Source organism: Balearica regulorum, chromosome 11 (assembly GCF_011004875.1).
Source record: "Balearica regulorum gibbericeps isolate bBalReg1 chromosome 11, bBalReg1.pri, whole genome shotgun sequence".
Lineage (NCBI taxonomy): Eukaryota > Metazoa > Chordata > Aves > Gruiformes > Gruidae > Balearica > Balearica regulorum.
Window position 1 is genome coordinate 21,058,065 of NC_046194.1, and position 21,776 is coordinate 21,079,840.

General features: G+C 42.9%; 1 protein-coding gene across 1 annotated transcript in view; it reads right to left on the reverse strand.

Annotated features, from left to right (window-relative positions):
• Window positions 1–1,935: 1,935 nt before the first annotated feature.
• The window catches only part of TRPC5 (transient receptor potential cation channel subfamily C member 5), a 94,515-nt gene continuing 74,674 nt past the window's right edge, over window positions 1,936–21,776 (reverse strand). The window contains exons 7-11 of the mRNA XM_075763651.1: window positions 20,206–20,401; window positions 5,160–5,366; window positions 4,938–4,979; window positions 3,238–3,327; window positions 1,936–2,845 (exon numbers count right to left, since the gene is read on the reverse strand). Of these exons, the coding sequence (XP_075619766.1) occupies window positions 2,111–2,845; window positions 3,238–3,327; window positions 4,938–4,979; window positions 5,160–5,366; window positions 20,206–20,401 (1,270 nt within the window). The 3' untranslated portion in view covers window positions 1,936–2,110. The remainder of the gene's footprint in view (window positions 2,846–3,237; window positions 3,328–4,937; window positions 4,980–5,159; window positions 5,367–20,205; window positions 20,402–21,776) is intronic.

Below are 21,776 nucleotides of genomic sequence, written 5' to 3' on the forward strand. Positions count from 1 at the left end.
AGTTTTCAAAGACAACTCTAACCCTGCAATTAGTATGAAAGCCTGAAATCTGTTGATATAAAAATGCTTTTCAGTCTGCCTTAACTAACCCATCTAAAGGCTTAAATATTTTGGGCTTTATACTGCATGCTGGTAACAAGACTGGTGTCACTTATAAGCAAGGAATACAGAAACACTTTTGAGTCTTTGCTCAGAGTTGCTGACTTAACTTCAGAGCTGGCCTTGAGCCATGGTCCCCACCTTCAGCTCTGTATTGAAAACTTCCCATGTGTCCAGTGTGTTGGCATCTCAGTTCTGCTACAGGAGCTGGCTGCATCCTGCACAATGATCTCTGATGTGGGTGTGCTCCACCCTGACCTTTAGGTAATGCTGCATAGGTGCCCAGAGGGAAAACCCAGTGACGTGGTTTTCCTTAATGAGAGGAGGGAGCCAGGTTTAAAACTCAGGAAGAGTATCCAGCTGTGGGCGTTCCAGCATCTCTTCCATGGGGACTGCTGCAGTGAGAAATCCCTCTGTCCTGCCATGGGAACTGTTCCTGTCCCTTGCTGGTAAAATCTGACCAGGTGTAGATTTTGCAGCGTTATGCTTTTACAAATGCACTTCGCAACCCAGTTCACAGTTTTGGCAACTGCCCTTGGGATATGCTCCAGCTCACATCACCTCTCCTGGGAACAGAGCCTTAAGCACAACTGCAGCAGTGCAGTAACGAAGCTCTGTCACGGGAAGGCCATTTCTGAGCTCCTGGTCAGGAGTTGCTTCTTCCAAGAGAGCAGCCGACTAATGACAGCTCTGAAGTGGTGGTAAGGAAGTGCCAGTCATCTCTGTTTCTTAGCAAGACTGCAGAAGAAAGTTCAAGTATCACATTGTTTAAAAAAAAAAAAAAATCACTTAAAAATTATAACCATTTTGCTCTTGATGGGGTTGTCTTCTCCCCTCTCTGATGCTCCTTAGGACAAGACCCCTGATGGTGCTAGGCCCTGTCCAGACACTACCACACCTGGAGAAATAAAAGCTAACATCTACTGCTGCTCTCCTTTTTGTTGTGCCTTAGAAAATGAACTGCAGAGACTTTCCAGGCTGCCAGATGCAGTTTGAGCTGCTGTTGCTTAGGCTGCTTTTCAGAAATGCAGCTCCCAGGCCCAGGGAAGACTATCTCTCTTTGTGCTTGCCCTACACCAGGAGGATGGTTTTCTTCCTAGAGCCTGACATCCATCAGAGAGGCAGCAAAAAGCAAATGCAGTAGTGGAAGTAAAATTAGGAATTTCAAAAAACAGGTACAGCTCAAGAGGTAGGGTGTAAGGGCAAGGCTCAGGGTTTGGGGTTAGCCCATCAGAAATGAGAACCACACTTAGGTTTGGGTTCCAAGCAGCCACAGCTGGTTTTAGGTCAGTTCATCCACGCAAAAGTCGGTAGCAAGGTGCTGGCAGCCTAACGGGAAGGTCATTCTGCTCCCTACGGGGGAATTTCTTATAGGAATTAGGTAAATAACCAAATCATAACATGTTTGAGCTGGATGATCAAAGGGGTCTCTTGCTCAGTAACAATTTACAATATTATTATATTAAACAACCTGAAAAAACACAGAAAACCAAAAGAATCAGAGGTTGTATTGCTTAAAGAAAACAAAAAGCCAGTTACAAGTTGAAACCCTTTCTAAAAAGATTTTAAATATGATTCTCAGCCTCCTGCTAAGCCACTGCTCACCCGCTGGTTGTGTTGATGAGGAAGATTGAGCAGGACGCAGAGCCAATCCTGTTGGATAGCAGCAGTGATAACCCAGCGGCGGTGGGACAATGGTGGTGAGAGCACAGGAGAAATCCTTTACTCGTGTCTGAAGTCTGGGGGGTTTGAAGACTAAGACTGCATCCGAAGGGATTCCTGTGGTTTATAGTGACCTTATAAATGGTGAAACCTTTAGTTTAGCATTTGAGAGTGTAAAAAAAAAAAAATTATAAAAGGTACAGATGGCTATAAATAGGCTAACATAAGTAGTTTTACACTTCTTTTTTTAACCTGTGGACAGAAAGGAAAGAGTAATGCTGAATCAGATGAGAGCAAATAATTACAAATAATTGGCTAAGTTTTCCAGTGAGTGTTACGATAGCTTTACTTATAGCCGAGTTGTAATGTGATCCTCCTGCCCATCTTTCCACTGATTTATAAACAAGTCACAAGCCTCTCCCCAAGAATCAAACACATCCTCTGTTGAGTCTATAAGTTTGGAATTAGAGGAACAAATACTGGAAGCACAGTGAAGGGAGCTGGTACAAACCACAGGGCACTCCTTGCTCTGTCCTGTAAGTCTTGTGTTCCCACTGTAGTCCACCTCATTGAGGTTAATTTCACTTTTGGAACAATTCTCTTCTCTCTCTTTATCAATCTGAGAATATTTAATGTCTTTCCACATGTAGTGTGGCTGAATAATCCCATCTGAAATAGTGTACATGGGTTCTGAATTTGGTTCAGGTACATGTCCGTTCATCTTGGAAAAAAGCAGGCCCAGTCTCTTAAAGGACTCCTTCTTGGAGCTGGAAAGTCTCTGAACTCGGTTTCCATTTCGGACAAAGGAGCGCTTACTGATCCCATTGCTTTTTGGCTTCTCTTCCACCATATCGATCCCAGACATAGTTTTAATTAGAGCAGATACATTGAAGTCCTTTTTTTTGTTGGCTACATTGAAAGACACGCTCTTGGCTTTGGATTTTTCTCCAGCACCATCCTCATTTGTTTCATCCTTTTGGGACACCTCTGTGCTGCTGGTAGAATAACTTCTCCTCTGGGGCTTTCTGTTTCCTAAGAGGTCAAGAACTTCATAGCGAAAACTTGAGATGTCCTGTTTTAATTCCTAGGGCAAGAGGAGAAAGGAGTTACGCTTGGCAGCTTTATCTGTGACATGAAAGAATGATCATGCTCCCTTGGGAGAGCTGTTCAGAGTTATGCAAATAGCTGATACCAAATCACACTTGCAAGAATACCACCTATATCGTCATTATTCAGTGACACACAAAAAGAAAATTTTGTTAATCCTGAGAATTATAGACCTCAGAAGGTCTCCAAAGGCTGTGGGACCAGCCCTCTTGACCAAAAAACCGCCACATGCACATCATATCTATTCCCAGCTCCAGTAATAGTCTTATTTCTCAGCAGGTTACAAATCATCTTAACAAGTTAGTGTGAACTCTGCAAGTGGCTACTTGAATTAATATAATATATTACTATTAAGGAATAATAAATTACCTTGAAATTTTCTTCAGTTAAACCTTCATTGGTTTTGGAAGTTCTTATCATTGCTGCAACATATCTTTTCACAAGATTTCTTATCACTTCCTGGAATAGGAAACAATACGAGTGATTCAACTGCTGGCTCAGGCCAAACTCTGTTCTTACCACATTTCACTGAGTTCTTACCGACAGTGGCTCTCTAAGGAAAATCACTGCCATCAGAAACAGAACACTTTCTTTTAAACAGAACAAACCTTTGGAAAGGGTTATATACACCTCTGTCTTGAATGTTCAGTTGTTAGCTACAGCGAGCAGGTATTTTGTACTTGTTCTGTGTATGTAAAAGTCATTGAGAAAAAATTCTTGATGTTCTTAAATGTCCTCAAGCCATTTAATCTCAGCTGCTGAAAGTTTTTAAGACTGTATATGCTGTGTATCCTGAGGGACCAAGCTTGCCATCTGAAGATTGTTTATGAAGCATTGGAAAGTCAGGGAGGGTATGCTGACAAGAAATCACCAGAACAGCCAGGACCCCACGGGCCAATGCACATTCTGGTTAAACCGCATCTGCCAGCCTAGGCGTTCCCTGATGGCGGGTTAGAAACTCCTTTCAAGGCTGCTGCAGTGTCTGTGGACAGGGCAGAGGGCTGAATCACACCCTCCATGACTTCTCTAAGGGCTCGTGCTCCTCTGCATTACCTGGGCTGCTCCAGTACAGACTTTTGGTAGGATGAGATCCAGTTTGCTCTGTGTTCCCGTGCCTCCCTGCTGGCTTTACGTAAGCAAACTGGTACTTCGAGCTTGTACATTTATCTGACTACTCCAAACCTTCCCTTCGTTTCCCCCATTTCATAAACAGGGATAATGAGTCTGAGCAACACCAAGCACGAAGACGGTCTCTGCACCAAGGTTTTACTGGGAGGCTTTATAAGATCCCACTGTTGGTACACGTAAGCTGTGCTGTGAAGTCAGAAAGTACCGAATGTCTGTTGTCAAAGGTGACTAACTATGTTAAATATCAACTTCAGATAAAAATACTCAAAGCAGGAGATATCTTAAGTAAGACAAATTACAAGTGGCATTTGACAATGTAGCCTAACGCACCACCTAACATTCTGGAGAATTGTTTTCCTTCCAGCACACTGGCATAATACATCACACTGAATTCAAGGACTGAAGCTGGTGTTTTTAGTACAGTTTCATCCGTTTGTAGGTTGACTTTAATGAGTACTTGATGACAGGCAGGCTGAGAATAAACAAAACCAGCAAAATTATCAAAGGAACCATTCCTCCTTCCTGAGCTGTCCAAAACAAAAGGCAATCCTAACCACTGTTTCAGTTAGGGACGCTTTACAAAAAAGAGCAGGAGAGGAACAGTTCAAGAGTGTGTAAAAATGCTGCAGAAACAGTTTTAATCAGGGTGGTGTGACAGCCATCAATCCCTCTGATGGCAATGGCGATGTCACCTTTGACTTCAGCAACCAAACTGATACCTGCCAAGTCTTCCACTACTTCACAGGTGGCAAAATCTGGGAGTGATTTACTGAACCATCCCACCTCTAATGAGGAAATGTTGTAATCTGTGATAAGCAAAATCCTCTTAGAGGACCTACACTTACCAAAATATATTCTAGAAGCAAGCAAGAATCGCGGTATTAGAAAATGAGCAGGAAGAAGAAACAGCAAGTAAAAACTTTATATGCTCAAGAGCTTACCTGGTAATGTTGATTCTGAATCAGGTTGTCAGCGTGCCGTTCCTGGAAAGAGAAAGGCACAGATACGTTACCAGTTTAGTCCTGTCTTTAGAGCTCCTGATGGCTCTTAGCAAGTCACGATCCAGCAACATTCCATTGCACCAGCAGAGCAGTGGCCCTCACAATCCTGAACATGCACAAACACCCTCGAAAAATGAAGTATAAAACTGTGCAGCTCCTTACAGTGAATGTTTTGAGGTTTTCATGCCTCTTCTGTTCGTTGTCAGAGTCGTTGCCTGGGCACAGCTGATTGTGAATCCACTTGCAAAGGTACCAGACTGACTTGGGACTTGGGACAATGTTAAAAGGAGGCGGCAAAGTGGCACCTTCATCAAAGTAACTCATCCAGAGCTTTGTCCGTGCAAATTTCCACTCAATATCTGCATGGTCCTGTGAGAGAAGGAGAGAGACTATCAACAGCTTCAGGCAGGCTTTCCTGGAGCAAATGCCCACGGCTGAGGAGGTGACATGTCAGCTATAAAGGATTTCTCCAGCTGCAGGCAAAGCAGTATCGCTTCTTCTATCTCCCTCGCTGGGAGGGTACTTAAAAATCAGTGTGAAATATAGCTAGAGTGTAAAAATACCAACCACTGAGAAGAGAGATGATAGCAATATTCAGCAAAAAGAATTTCACGTGCTAAAGACCAGCTTTGTCCTTTAGAGGTCATGCTTATTAATTCACCGATACAAGAAGCAAGAAAACACATTTCTTATTTTGCTTTGTGCTAGCCCTTTTATTCTCACAAACCATTGATTCTCATGTGCAAATCCAATGAATTCTCACATTCTTCCCTGGAAAGAAATCTTTCATAGTGTTTTTTTATTAGTTTGGTTTTTTGTAACATCCATTAATTCAGCTCTTATGAGGAAGTGACACATTTTATGCGTGCCATATTTTAAATCTTGCCTCTGCATTATCCCTACACAAAATGGGATCACCATGTTAGCTTGCTGTGCCTTAGTGTTTTTCATCCCAACAAAATAAAGGTGGAAAGTTATTAGTACCATTTCACAGCTGCACAGACAGGCACATGGTCCGTACAGTCACCAGGAAAGGAATACTGAGGCTATGCAAGACACCGACCTTACAGACTGCACAACGGTGAGCCCCAAATCAAGCTATTTGCAATCTATCCAACAGATCATTCTGCCCAGGAGCAAACTGCATATTCCCTTCAACATCAGGGCAGAGACAGCGACCTGCAACCTGGATTTAGAGATACCGCAGCTATTCCACATGGATTTCATGCTGTTTCGTGCTAGTTTTAAGGTTAACAAATGCCACTGGTTTTTGTGTTCTGCAGAAATTCTGACAGACAGAAAAGGAAGGAAATAGTTTGAAGCCTTCAAGCCAAGTGGTGCTGAACAAAGCTTACAATAGTACACTGAATTAAAATGGTGAATTTGTATAGTTATCGTTGCACAATATAGTGCAAAGCTAATGGTTATGACATTTTAGCTGTTCAGCATTTACATTAACAGTATCTGACATGAGATTAAACCAGAGCCGTGATGACCTAGGCTTAAGTAACACCACAAAGTAGGAGAAAAGAACAATGTGGGTTTTTAAGTTTCTGTGATTTCAACCAGGTTGGCACAAGCAGCCCTCTTGAGCAAGGGATGCTGGGCTGCAGCTCTCAGAACTGAGCAGTGAAGCACAGGATGGGGAGTTTAATAAAATACAGCTGAACATCACGCCCAAAGAATTACTACAGTGGCTTTCTGGCTACACTCCAGTGCTCTGACATGGGTAAAATATGCTCACGTTTTGACAGTGAGGTGCAGGTGAACTCCATTTTAGTAGCGTATTCAAATGATGCGCAGCTCTCAATTTCAAACCACTGCCTCGGTGGCCCAGGAGCGTGTTAATGTCTGCAGATGGTCTGAATCAGCCCAGAATACTACTGTCCCCTGCCAGCTTACTGAAAGGGCTGTTTTCAAGCCGTAGGTAGACTTAGAGAAGCAGCCTGCCATGCCCCTTTTTGCCTCAGACATTATCAGACCCTGTAAGCTAGCAAATTTCAGTATCACCATGAAGCATTAGAAGCTGATGCTAGTAGAAATGAGGTTCCAGGTAGTAAAAAAATGCAGTTTACAACAATAGAAATAATTGCCACCAAAGAAAAAAAAGTCCTCCTTTTTTCCTCCCCGCAGGTTTCTGTGCTCTACGTGGACATGCGTACTACCAGGGAAAACCCAACAGCAGCTGCATCTGCAAAGGCTGCAGACAAGAGGCACGTTGCTGGTTCAAGCACTTGAAGCCTTTTGTAGAGGAATGGCTGCATGAGCCCAGCACTAAGTTACTTAGCCCTGCTGTGAGTAAGCCCTTCTCAGGGTGTGCAGGAACTACAACCACCTGGCAACACTGATAGCACTATCTGGGGCAGCTGGAGAGGTTAGGGTAAGGCAGGAGTGGAAGGAGAGTGCAAAAACTTATTTTGGATAGAGACATGTATGTTTTAAGTTCTTTGTCAATACAGAAGTAGGTGTAAATGTACTACTGAGGAGTCAGAAGGGAGAAGGTAGTTTGGAGAAGGTTATAAATCCACCCTTCCCTTCTACAAAGGTCCATCAGAGGTCCAGCGTCATGGGTGGGATCAGGTGTGGTGGCTTGGCAGCAATGTCCTTCAGCACGTTACAAAAAGGGCATGTCCTGGGTAGAGGTAATTTAGTAGTAGATGTTGGATGCTGTTTGTAGAGGAGGATAGGGAAAAGCTGTACTTTAGGGATTGCAAATTAATTTCTGGGAAAGGAAGGAAGAAAAGGGGTAAAGTTTTTCTGCACAGAGTGTTTTCTTTTTGTTCTTTCACTTAAAAATAGCTTCAGGGCACTAAATGGGCTTGACTAGGGGCTGGATGCAGGTGCAGGACAGTGCTGTGAAACTTAGCAGGAGTTTTTCATTGGCAAGTTTTGTGGTTGGTCTGAACAAATCCCTGTTGATCTGCACACGTCAGTGGGTGAGGCTGGGGGATGCTGGCTGCAGCCCCACCTGTATTTCTTCCTGTGCAGTCTCAGTCAACAAGTGCAATGTAACCTCTCTTAAAAGGCAGACCCTCTGTACAAAGCTCAGAGTAGCTTTTCTTTCCTTCTTTTTGCTGCTGTTGTGAATTCCCCAGGGTTTACAAACTGAGCCTGTCTCAATTATTCACCTTGATGTTTTGAGAACCTGAGCAAATCAGATGAGAGCTCCTGGCAGCAGTTTTCTGTTGGAAATATATAGCAAAGAGACATTTCAATTTTCCTGAGAATGTCTTTGTGTGCCAGGAAACCACCATTTTCTTGGTTAGAGCTCTCTTTAGTGCTGTAAGCAGTGAAATCTGCGCACAGAACTACAGCTTTCCTAACTCTCCTCCCTGTGCTGAGTACCAAGAGTACAATGCTTCAGCAATCATTCGATACCCAATTCAAACCTGAAGCACTTGGTAGTTACAGCCAGTCCATCAGTCACTGCATTGGCCCAGTGGACCACTAGACATGCTCCAGGTCTTTGGTTGTTCTTAGATGTGACAACTCTTTGGTAACTTTTATAATAAGCTAAAGAAACAGATCCACTAGCTTTGCAAGTGTGACCTTGTTGCTTTAGGAATTTAAATCCAAGTTTGGATTTCACTGTCGTTTCTTTGAGCTTCTGTTGCTCTTACCCTTGTTCTTGTCACCATTTTCTTTCAAGCACTGCTCATCGTTTCAGCTATAAAACACTCTACTTCTTAAGAGGGCTGAGCCCTCAAGCTCAAAGAACACAGGAACTCAAAGAAACCAGCACTCGGCTTCTCTGTGAGAAAAAAAACCTGTATCACAGTCACAATGCGAACATTTCGCACTGGCCACATAATCCTCTTGCAAATCTCTGCCATTTGAAGTGAGAATTAATCTCCCATAAAGATTTCCCTGTGGGATTGCTGGAGCCATCTTAGTGTAGCAGTTGTGAGGATTTTCTAATTCAGTCAAAGTGATTTATTCACAGATGTGCCAGATTTTAAATAATTACCTGCTACACTAATTATCCAGGATAATTCAAGCATTAATCTCCATCTTTATCTCTGTGTAAAGAATCTGTTGTTTACATTTTGTGAAGTGTTTTCTATAAAGATTTCCATCACCATCTCCTTGCTGTACCATATGGTTTAGATCATATTTTGCCGAACAACAGCCAGCTTCTCAGCTGGTACTGACCCAGCCAGCAGAGCCCCAGCAATGGAAGACCCTTTCAGTTCTCTGTATGAGATGATGGCCACCACTGCCGCAGCCTCTGGGTTCCTCACCCTCTTCATGTGTTTACTATTTCAGCTCCTTTGTGGCTGGAAAGCTGACGGAGGAAAATGCTATTGCTTTTAACTTAGCTCATAGGAACTAAAGCACAGGGCTGTCCTGTGGGAAGCCTCTGGAAAATTGGGACATGGGAGCCCGATCTCGTGACTCTTGAATTAGCATCTCTGAAAGCACTGGGATAGTCCTGAGTTGATGTTTGCTCGAGGCTGATAGGCCGAAATGGATTATGGCAGCTCCCTGCACACCATGGTTAGCTCTGGATTAGGCTGGTGCAGAGCCACGGTACAAATGCTCAGATAAAACATACTGCTGAGATGATGGTAATGCTCGGCAGCCAGGCACTCTGAGATCTTCAAACTTCTCCACTGTAAAACAATCACAAGATAATCAGTTACTTAAGTTCCTCTATGCTACACAGAGGTGCATGAGGGCTTCTGCCCCTTCCTCTAAGAAATGTGTTCCTGGGATGCAAGTCCTCCCCATGCCCATTTGGAAAGAATAATGTGTAAAGATTTCTAGCTGACGCAAAAAGGGGGGGGTGTGCCTTTCTTGTGTTTTATTATACAACAGTCAGTGGGCTAAGCTGGAAACCAGGCTGCTGCCTGTCAGATGCAGACAGAGGTGCCTGTGACAATGCCCTCGGGACCAGGCTGTCTGGCCGTGGCTGAGCGCCTCGGAAGGAGGCACAGGAAGCTTTCCTGTTGTGCTGGGAATACTGGCAGAAGCCAGGGTGATTTCTGCATCAGGAGTAGCAGGATTGCTCTCTGCAGCTGTACCAGGACGTGCCGGCAGCAGCCCCACAAGATTAGGAAGTGCCCAAGCTGTAGTACTTTCCTCTAGGAAGGCAGGAGGAGATGCAGAGTTCACCTGTAAAAGGTGCTCGCTGATGTATCATCTTATCTGCAGCCGATTGAGTAATGGAGCCTCTGGCCTGAGAGGCACAGGAACTTCAAAGGTGCTTTTTTACTGGGCTGGGAAGTGTAGGAGAAGTCATTAAAGTATTTAGTGTATCTCTATCTCTTGTGCCTCTTTCTTGCTCTTTGCTAAGCCCAGAGCAGGAAGCGGCACAGAAAATGTATCAGCAATGGCTTTCAAGAAATACGTGCTTGTGTGTCCCGAACAGAAAGCATTGCAGAAAGAAGGTCAGGAGAAAGTTAATCTTTACAGAACCTGACACAGACAACTCGTGCAGTTTCAAAGCTGTTAATTTTGTAGTATGTGTTGGGCAAACTGGTAATAACATCAGCAGAGCTTGGGGGTTTAATGACAAGCTCAGAGAAGCAAGCAGCAAAAATCGAAGCAGGCTATTTGAGGTAAATGGTGCTTAATATTTTTCAAAGAAAAATACGTCATAGAAAGAAAAAAAAAAGTCTATAAGAAAAACCAGGGACCTACAAAGGCAATTAATGCATAGGTAATTCAACTGCAGCTGACAACAAATGACTTTGCTTTCAAAGCTGGGGATGACATACTGAAGGATAAGAACTTAATAGGATCAATCTAAAAAATAATACAAGAAAAATTACTAAAGGAGGACAATCTAGTATTAGAAAACGCAATTAGAACTGTTAGGGAATGAGACAGCCAGAGAAGAGATGAAAATTCTGTCTAGCACAAAATCACATGCTGCGCTGGGTAAAGCAGAGGGAGTCCTGACCAGAAGAGGAGTGTCTGGCAATGCCCTGGGGAGAACGAGCCCACAGCAGATGCAAACCAGCACGTACAAAGTGAAGGAGTGCCCAAATGTGAGGGAAAACATGCCCGGAGAGCCACAAAGCAAACCCCATGCATGAGGCAAACGGGCAAGGGCAGGGCGCATTCTCGCTCCAGCATGGAAAAGGAAAAGGACGTTCATGAAGCAAAGACAGGTCCTGAAGAAATAGTCATAAATAAATACCAGCACTGGGATACAAGAAAAGTGAATTCTTCAGCCAGGATACAGGTAAAGACTTGATTTCAGAAAAGAGCTATCCTTATCTGGTAAAAGGCAGAAGGCAGCAAGGCCCTTAGATGAGGAAATCAAACAGAGCACAAGAGAGAAAAAACCCAAAATCTAAATTTTTACAGAGCAGACATTTCAGATAAGCCATCGATGGGATTGCAAGCCTTAAAAACTTGAAAGCTGGATGAAGATCCCAGTCACTGCAGAGCCCATAAAAGAACATACTGAGGAAGTCAGGAAAAGCTTCCGTAATTTTGTAGTGTCTGAGGTCCATCACTTCAAACAGCTCAAGGGAATGGCCAGTTCAGTGTCAACAAGACATACAGCACTGTAAGTGCATTTTATAATAAGATGGATATCTTCAGAGTATAGCCAGAGAGGCTGGAAATAGGGTAGATCACTGGTTGCAGTGGAAAAGAAAACCACTAACGGCTTCTGAATACACAAGGTTAAGTGAAGAGTGAAGAGCACGGCATTGACTCCGGAGCAGCACAGGAGCTGGTGCACTGGCCATTGCTTCCCCAGAACGGACCTCCATACTGCGAGCTGGCTGGTTTTCCCAGCTCTGGGGAATCAGTTTGTACTTGGAAAATGCATGATTTAGCATCTCAGCATCTCTGCTATTTATATCTTCTATGTGCAGAATATATTTATCATTAACATTTTTATTATAGCTTGCAATGCACTACATACCACAATGTATTTAGGTTATATATACCAATTACCTTTCATCTCCACCAGCATATTGGATGGAAACAACGACAGCTAATGAGAAGGCCAGGGAATATTATATTTGAGAAAATACAGAGAACTGTGGATTGTGCTGGTTTTAGTGCAGTTAAATTATTTGAACTGACACCTTTTATTTTCTTTAGTCATATTCCAGCAAAGTTCAGTTTTTATTTTAATAGTCAAATATATCAGAGCAGTTGGAAGGTCAGGCAGACAAATAGTTCTCTAAAAAAGCCTCAGCAGGAAGAAACAATGAGAAAGATATCACTAAGGCTTTGTTCTTCCTGCCATCCATTCTCTCTCCTTTATCACTGCCTGATAAGAGCCTCTTTCATGCTGAAAGTCAGAGAGATACGGTGCATCTGTGCTGATAATGTTAACTACCTCCAGCCAGGTCAAAATCAAGTAATTCACACATGCCCGCAGAGAAATGGTGGGCTGAGAAGGTATGTCTAGCCCAAAGTGCTTGAGTGTTGATGACTCTGTTAGTACCATGGCAAAAAAAAAAAAAAAAAAAAAAGACTTTGCCTCATTTCAACTTGCACTATTTCCAGAATATTATCTTTGATATTTATTTTTTTTCTGCATAGCTGGTCAGCCTGGGCTTAAACTCTCCCAAGGAAGAAGAAATGTCTTGAAATTTATTGCCGTAGTGGTGGGAGCTAGATACAAAGGAGAATCAGGTACTTCTTGGTAACCCTCTTTATTTTTTCTTTTTTTTTTTTTTTCCCCCAAAAGAAATTAGTCCCAAGAAGAAAAATCCCAGTTTGGATCCACATGTGAATTTCAGATCCCAGGATCCAGTCTGTGCCATTGTAAGGATGTGATTTCAGCTGGGAAATGCCATGTCAGCTGTGACAAAGGTATTTAAAGGTCCAACAGTTAATTTAACATGTTATTTAGTGCCATTTGCAACTTTTAAATCTGAGCTCTGATTATGAATAATCACAATGCACGTTTGATGGTCTTCGCCACTGATCCCTATGCTACAAAAATGTTTACCAGAGCATCTGGTCACATTGAGCTGACCAGAAGGAACAGTAAATTCATTACTGAGCTGACCCTGGGAGCTGTTTTCACATGTGGCTGGAATTTCCCTGAGCCAAAACTCCGAGCCTCAGTGTATCTCCTTAGGCTTTACAACCTTTTAATGCACATATATATATATACACAGCCCTTATATCCCTTGCTTAAGTAACCAAAAGAATAAAATAATCATTCCAAAACTTTCATAGTTAAGTGATGAAACCATGTACATGTATTCAGGTACCAAATGCTTTAGTATTTTGCTATTTTATGACTGGTCATAAACTGCCTTTCCTCAGCAGAGTGGAACTGGACTGTATCTTTTACTGAGTCTGTAAAGGTCATATAGCACCGGCAGGAGAAGCAGGTGTCTGACACCTCTGGAACTCCGCCTGCTTGCAAAATCACTTAAATGCAGTGCATGAGCTTAGCTGCCAAAAATTGAAAAATGGCCCAAAAATGAAAAATCCTAGCTAAACATCCCAATCGTTTCAATATATCCTTGAGCCAAAAGAAAGGGAACCATTATAAATGTCTGAGATCACTCAAGTCTCTAAGTGAATCTTGAGCTGTGCAGATAGCACTGATTCCGGAGCTGAAGCTCCTGTTTCTTCCCCAGATTCTGAAGGCAGGGTCCACAGCTGAGGAGCTGCAGGGGACTGGAGAACAGAAATGCAGATGAGGAGCCACAGCGTCCAGGTTATTAGACATCTTCCTGTTTAACTGGATAGGGTTGTATGTATCCTCTTTCACCTATGTAATCAGCATCAACTTATTTGCTAGATTGCAGTGTGTTGAAAAGGAAATCTGTGAAGCACTGGCATCTAAAGAGTCATGTTTCAGAGGACTCTTAATATAGCTGTTCCCATTGCTCAGTATCAAGTGAAGACTCTTCCTAGATAAATCCCTTTTAGGTTTTCACTGCTTTTTCCTCAGTAATATTTTTCCTTTATCTTTCACTTCTCCTCTCTTCTTCTGCCTTTTTAAACAAAAGTCCCCTCGATGCAGAAGCACAAGATAATGCTAATTGAGCTTGTCAGGCCTAAATAAAAGATGGGGTAGTGCAGGGGGCTGCAACCTATGTGGTTCCATCTGGATCCTTCAACTCCTATCATGTAGCAAGAGCAAACCTTGCTGTGCTGCTTCGCACGTAATGGGCAGAGAATTATTGACCTGTCATGCGGGGCACTGGTGTGTTAACTACACCAAAGAAAACAGAACCCACCCATATAAATGCCAGCCAATTCCCTATAATATCTTAAAGCAGCCAGGGGTCATCTACAGATTGCAAGTTCATCTTGGGTTTCTACTTAAATGTAATGTTTTGGCTCCTCTGAATAAGCTCTGGAGTGGTTTGGCTGTGGTGGTACACAGGGTCAGAGAAATATCTGGGGTTTCAAAGACTAAAAACGATAGAAAGGATTAACCTTCTGATCCTGCTGACAACACTCGTATGAGCAGGGGGTTGCAGAATTGGGCCCTAGGATGGAGAAATAGTTTTGCCTAGTCAGAAGAAAGATGCAGTATGTGAAGTCAGAGCACATCAAGTGCTTCCATTTAGAGGCTCTGCAAACATCAGATGAATATTAACAACTTGAATCAAGTCCATGGGTTATATGTAATTAGGCCAAAGCCAGCAAAAAGACAAACAGTTCTACACCCTCAAATGATACTTTAGCTTGCTAACAAAAAGCAATTAAGCTGCCTGCCAGTCTACAGCGAGGCTCCGGGGCTAATTTCACACACAGGCCTCTCACTGTATGGTAGCATCACGGCACATCACTGCTGCAATGTTATTTCCCTTCACTTTCAAATAAAAATGTGCTGGGATCTTGTCACAAGCTCCAGAGAGAGCACTCAGCCTTGGGAATCGATCCCACTCCTCTAAAGGTGTGCTACAGCTACCCAGAAGGGAGCTGGACAGCAGGGGCTCTAGCATTTCTTCACATGTATCACACTCATGGCAAAATGTGACAGAAATCTGCCCGTCCGAATGTCACAAAAGGCACTGAGTAACTTCAGGAGAATTTCTGATTTCAATTAACTATTACTGATGACTTGGCTGAGTTTTGGGAGCACAGTAATTGAGATTGGGGTAATTACAGTTGCATTGTAGAACGAAGAAAAGACTTGAGTATGTTACCTGCACCCAGAACATGGGGTTTGCCCATGGGCAGTGAGCAGCAGGATGTGTATGCTCATCAGCTGGAGCCCTGGAGGGCCATAAAACTGGGGGACAAACAGTGATATTTCATTCAGCCGGCACACCAAAGAACCACCATTTAATCCCCTTTCTAGAGCCTAGTTGTTTTGCTACACCATAAAAAGCTTCAAGAGGCATTAATCCCAGGTCATATTGGCAACAAGAGTATAACGAGCATAATTTAATTTCCTGCTGTATGTCAGAGTTATAAAACAAACACATCTCAATTTCTGCTTAAGAAATTCAAATTAATGGTTCTGAAATGGGGCTTGTGAGATGAACGCTTCCTGAGGCTTTACAATAGCTTAGATTTGAGTTCAAGCTTTGGAGCTGGCCTTGCCTCTATAGGGGGACAATCTACCACCTCAAAACCTGCCACATGCAGGGACTGTCCAGCTGTGTAAGTTTATTGATTCGTAAAATTCTCCCTTAGCAAAACCACCAAGTAATAACAGTGCAGGTCATGCAAGCAGAGGAGGTGCAACATTTTTTTGACAGTCCTAAGGGTCATAGATCACAGTGGGGAAGAGAATTTCTGGCGCTGTTGTGAATTAAACTGGGTAGCGGTTACTGCTGTGCTGCTGAGGGAGTTCAACTGGCGCAGAAAAGTAGAGGAATTCTTGTTCTTTGTAGATCAAGAAAAGTTTGATACTACTTCCTGGGGGAAATACAAAGTCATCTTGGAAACAATGTAATAGGGAGCTGAAAAATCTTTGTATTTCTCTGTGCTTTAATTTTTAAGCTCTCTCTACTCTGCAAAAATGGAAAAAATTTCACGTACAACATCCCTACACTTACATTCAAAATTTCCTGAAAGTGAGCACTTATTTTTAGCTGCACATACCAACTGTTTCTGTTTACTTACAGCTTTTGTTTTGCTATGCAAAATATTTACCATTTTCATTCTTGTCCTCCACAGTATGTGCTAATCCACTCTGTTTCATTCCATCATTTAAAACCGCACTCCTAGTTTGGTGTCCAATGCCTGAATCTCTCCAATCTGAACACTTGCAACTATGTTTCAATTTGATTATAGAGATAAGCTTAAAAAAATTGAATATGCAGCTGTCTTTTGCAGTAACAGCTGTCTGAGGTGAACTAGCTTGAAATAAGACATACAAAGCAATGGGAGGATACCAAATACAATATACAAAACGATTTTGTAACTTCATGCATACTGCCAGAGCGAAGTCATTATTCCAACATCACATGTACACCATGTATTACGCACTTGAAGCTGTAACACCTTTGCTTTCATGCACAGTAGTTAGAGGTAGTTTTTCTCAGACCTACTTCGGTGTGACGCTCTCCCTGAGGAATAAAGCATCGTTGTACTTCCCTAAAACATCTGAAAGCTGCAAGTGCTTACATCTCTCCTTAATACGTCAGTGGGATGCCTAGTGCTGCAGCGCCATTGTGTGCCACTTATCGCTCTAACTCATCTGGAACTCCGATTACGAGTTCACAGCCGTATGGTTTTCCTCCTGCAGATGGGTCTTAGTTGCCGTTTTTCCATCGATCTCGTTTCCTATTGCTACTGCGGCTGCAGAGGTGGAACTGTTGGTACAGTTCCAGTGACTAATTCCTGCACGACTTCCCAGAATATCATGGAAGTGTCCATAAGGAACATGCTTTCAGAAAATATGCGTAGATTGCCAATTCCCTGCAAAACATACCTGGACCCTAGGATCCCCAGTAACTCCCACTATCGCATTGTTTTGAAAAAAATTACAAACTGGCAGAAGGATTGTATAACTTCAGCTGCAGCCAAGTGGCAATCCGATGAGAAATAGCCTATCACATAAAGTGTCCTCATTACCCACTCTGTTTCTTTCTGCCACTTACGAATGATGGAGCCACCTGGCTACTCTCAGATAAGTTCCGTTGTCCTTCCTCTTGTCATCATGACATATTCCTCTTCTATTCATCAGGTGATGGTATTTCTGTCACGTCTGGGAAGGTATTGAGATGAGAGACCCGGCAGTGCTTAACAGCCAGTTGCATTGTGTGCTGCTTGTATAGGACATTCTGATCTTTGCATACCGAAACAGCACAAAGCATATGGAAATTCTGGTGTGTTTGGATTTTGTTTGCTTTGTCAGTGAAACATAGTGTCTCCCATAACCAGCTCTTGACAATGGTTTGCCCAAAGAGAAAAATGGGCTGTATGACAAAAAATCAATATTGAAACTGCTTCAGGGTACCCCTAGAAAAATGTATTTATTGAAGTTTGAAATAGCTTAGTAAAAAACCCAACAAAATTACGGCAGAAAAATTCTTCCTTCTGTGAGTCAGGAGTCACTCAAAGCTGTGTGGAGGTTTTACTCTTTGCTTGCCTTGCTCTGTCTTGCACAGATACTCTGTGGTTTCATGCTGTGTGCCTTCAGTGCTTAATTAACTACCAAGCCCTAACCCCCACGCCGGGGCGACAGAATGAAGTAAGAGCAGCTTAGATTCTCCTTTCTCTAACCTCACAGCAGAAATTCATGTACACGTGAGACAATGGAGAAGAGCTAACTTGAAGAATAACTGCTACAAATGCTTTAACATAATTGTCCCTGGAAGAAAGGAGCGGAGAAAGACTGTTTGCATTGCAGCAGTGTCACTGGCTCATTAACAAGCAGAATTAATTAAGATGTCCTGACCACTCCACTGCAGGGAAATCAACAAGCAGCGATGCACTCTTATCCCTCATATCTAGCTCATTTTATTTCTCTGCGGAGTCCTGCACATGGCACAAGATTTCCTGCTGATGCATTTGAGAAGAAGAGCTCCACCCCACTCCAAGGGCTCCTTGGTCCTTTCCCCTCCTCCCTCTCTGGAATGCTGTCATTCCATCATTCCATGTGTATTCAATGTAACACAACCGCCGGGAGGAAGAAATGCCCAGTCCAGCAGCCAGTCTGCTGTGTTTCAGAAAGGGGTAGACCTGATTATAGGAGGTTTAAAAAATGACCCACAGTTGTAAGGCTCAACATTTATTAATGAGTTGTTTTCTTCAGGGAAGGGATTAATTGATGTTTGCCCTTAGAAGTCATGAAGAAAACTTGTCCCTGAGAGAATGCTATGAGCATGCAGAAATATTAGCTTCAAAAAACAGGCTGCATGCACTGCACAAGAAGAGGCTGGAAGTGACTGCCTCTTGCCTCCCCAAGAAATGTCACTGCTCTCAGTAGCACTTGCAATATGACAGCTTAAGTGACAAAGAAGTATCCTGCAGCATTTTCACTGTCATTCTTCTGAGTGGGGGGCTCACACAGAATTGCGTGTTATACCTAGGTTATCTGGTGAGTTCAGTCCTTTACCCTCGGGTCTCTCACAAGCATACTTCCTGATGGAGCAATTCACTGTTCCCAACTGCTCCATATACAAAAATATTAACAGTCCGTTCTGGACCGTTCACTTCAGTTAATTGTTATGATGGGTCTCTCTAAGTCATGTGGGATTGTTTGTAGTGTGTCATTGCATCACTCCAATTATTCAGGGAAAAGAATGATGAGTGGTTTGTATCCCAGTGAATAGCAAATACTGCTATTCTTACGCCAATCTTAGGTTTGGGCTTTGTGTCAGTGACAAGCCTATTTGAGGATAATAAAGGAAGGGGAATGGGAGAAAATGGCCAAGGAGAGTATCTTTGTTTTCGGCCCCTCATTCCAGTCTCCCTGGAATGTGAGGAGTAGCACTGAACAAAGAGAAAGCACTTAAAGCTTTGAAACAGACTGATAAAGCAGCGATGCCTTTGTGCTAAGCTGCTTTTCTGCTCTTTGGAAGGTCAGTGGTCCTGTTTTTCTCATACTTTTGAACGTGATAAAAATCAGATGTCCAAAAGAATCACCGATTTGATTGGGTCTGTGCTCAGATTGACTAGATAACTAAACTCAGGAGCCACTTGAACCAGCAGATGATCAACAGCAGCTGTGGAACCTGTTCAAGCACACAACTCAACACTCTCCTCTGTGTGCTTTAGCCAGGAAAGGAGCTCACCCATACATTTCTCCAGACAATTTGTCCAGGAACTTGGGAATGGAAACAGTAGGAGAGCTGGTGCTGGTTCTTTTTTCTTTGATTTATCCTCTATCTTCTAGGGTAAATCCAAGAGTCATCCAAAGCAGGGAACTCTGCCTGTACTTCTGAGTGGCCAGCTGAGGACACAAATGACTTTCCTAACTCCTGTTTCTGTTCACAGATGATGTAACACTTCTTCACCTCGCTAAACGCATCATGTTAGGCATCAGAACTGAAAAGTAAGTGCCCACTGGTTTACCTTAAGTACAGTGCACACAAGATTTACCTTCCTTCCATACAGTTTCTGTGTAGTTTACCTGAACAGCCTTAAAATGCAGAGCCATGCTGCTTTAGTTGTAAATCTGTTGACAAATTTAATCGTCAGTGTACAGACTGGCTTCTAGGTACACAGAATGAGATTACAGTAGAGACCAGTTTTGAACATTTTAATGAAGATAAAGTTAAGTTTGAAACTGGCTCTACAGCCAACTGGCAGCCCTGAGCTGCCTGAGCTCAGATCCATGCTGCACTGAGGTTACTCAGGAATCTGAGATTATGGGTCTAGAGAGTCAGCTGCCAGGAGACTGGCTGGTGTTACAGATGGAAATGATCTAATTTCAGTGGGAAGACTGTGGAATAAGAAATTACAGGACTGGGCTCCTGACACACACGGTTTCAAATGAGAAAAGAGTAATAGGAGAGAGGAAAAAATAATATACAACACCCCCAAGTTAAAACCAACCATCAGGAAACAGTGGGAAGGTAAATCAGCTGCTAATGACAAGGTGATCAGTGAGGTTACTCTACAGGAGAAGACAAGGGCAGATCACAGCTGATAAGCCTTTTCCAGCTAAGCAGCATTACAAACAGAGCAAAACCTCCTCCGTGAGCATGAATCAGGCTAGTGAGTAGAAATCCCAACTATCTGCTGTCAAAAAACTGGGGGCAGCAGTCTCCAGCTTCCCAGAAGATACACACTTGCTGTAAGCCAAATGGATGAGGCACATGGAGAAAAATCAAAGCAAAAAGAGAGAGAGAATGAGTTAACTTACGGCAATGAGCTGGTAGGAGTTGTTCATCATGGCTATGAGCATGTTCAGCAGCACAACAAGGGAGATGACGTTGTAGGTCCCAAACATAGTGGCCCCAACAAATTCTGTGAACTCATGTCTGGCTTTCACGTTGGTGACATAGAGATTCAGCAGACCGAACACAGACCAGAAGAGTGATTGGAGGGTCTCGAAAAGTCTGCAAATAAAACCAGATTTTTACTTGGCTACCTGACTCTGGGAAATGGAAAACAATGCCTCATTCAGGCAGTGTTCAGGTGGGGAACACATAGACATCCTTGTGAGATGCAACCAGCCTAAGTGCCCTGAAGGATCCCAAGGTTCCCTTTCCCACTCTACACATGTGCAAAGAACAGCCACAATATAGTCCCTCTAATTAAAATTGCCATGCTGTCATACTGCTGTGATCTATAGATAAAAACTCTTTAATCAGTGCATGCATCATTAACATGTCTGCAGACTGAATGTTCAGGGAACCCATCCCCAAGTACAGCATGACCGTAGTAGTTAAATAGTACGCAACAACGAGACACCACAAGGTAGGAGATGCAAGAAATCACATCCACGTGCACTTTTTACTCTATTATAGGCTGAGAACTTGCAGTTACTTTGGCTGCAAGTGAACCAGGCCAGTGTGCTAAGACCCGGTCTGTTAGCAATGGACGTGGCCAAAAATGCTGGTCGCCATGGCTTGTTTGTGCGCTCCCACCCACCACAGCTCAGTGCCCTCAACAGCATGCTGCAACAATTGATCAGGAGTGACTCAGATGAAAGAGAGTCATCACATTAATTCAGCTTGAGAGGTTTTCTTCTTTTGAAGTCTTCCTTCCATAGATGAACTAGACCTGACCTCACTGTGCTTTACAGCTGATGAGATCATCCCAGGTCTCTATTTGCTTCAGCCAGAGACAAGTGACCTTTCGCAATCACGTCAAATACATAATCAGCAATCTAAATAATTGCTCTATTTGGGCATCTTTGTTTTGGCTTTCCAAAATATGGCATTTATATCATCAAAAAATGACATTTATATGCCTGTTTAAGAGTTTCCATTTTGGCCTGAGGTCAGTAGGTATTTTCAAACGCTCCTACTAGAAAAATCAATAGAAATAATTCAGATACTTCACTTGACATACCAAGAATCTGTCCTCCCGGCTTCTCCGGGCATCTGTTCCACGTGTACCCCCATGCTTTATATGGGGATTTAGTTTCTTTATATTTTATGGACCTATCTTATGGTTTTCACTGGCCAAAATTATAAAGACTCTTTAAAGCAAAAATCCTTTCTCCCCAAAGTCAGGCTGTTTGTTAGATTTATTAAATAAGTGAGGTGGTAAAATAAGCATTAACCAAAGAATGCTAAGCATTTCTCTATTAAAATTGGTGGAGTGCTAGCTATCTTTTAACTGATTTTACCTATTAGCAGTAAAAGTACCGATTAGGCTGTAGGCTCGGGGGAGCCAGAGGTTCCCATCATAAAACTGCAGTCAGTCTTAGAGGTGATCAGTGCATTGCTCTGAATTCACAGTATTAACCAGGAGTATAACCTGGGC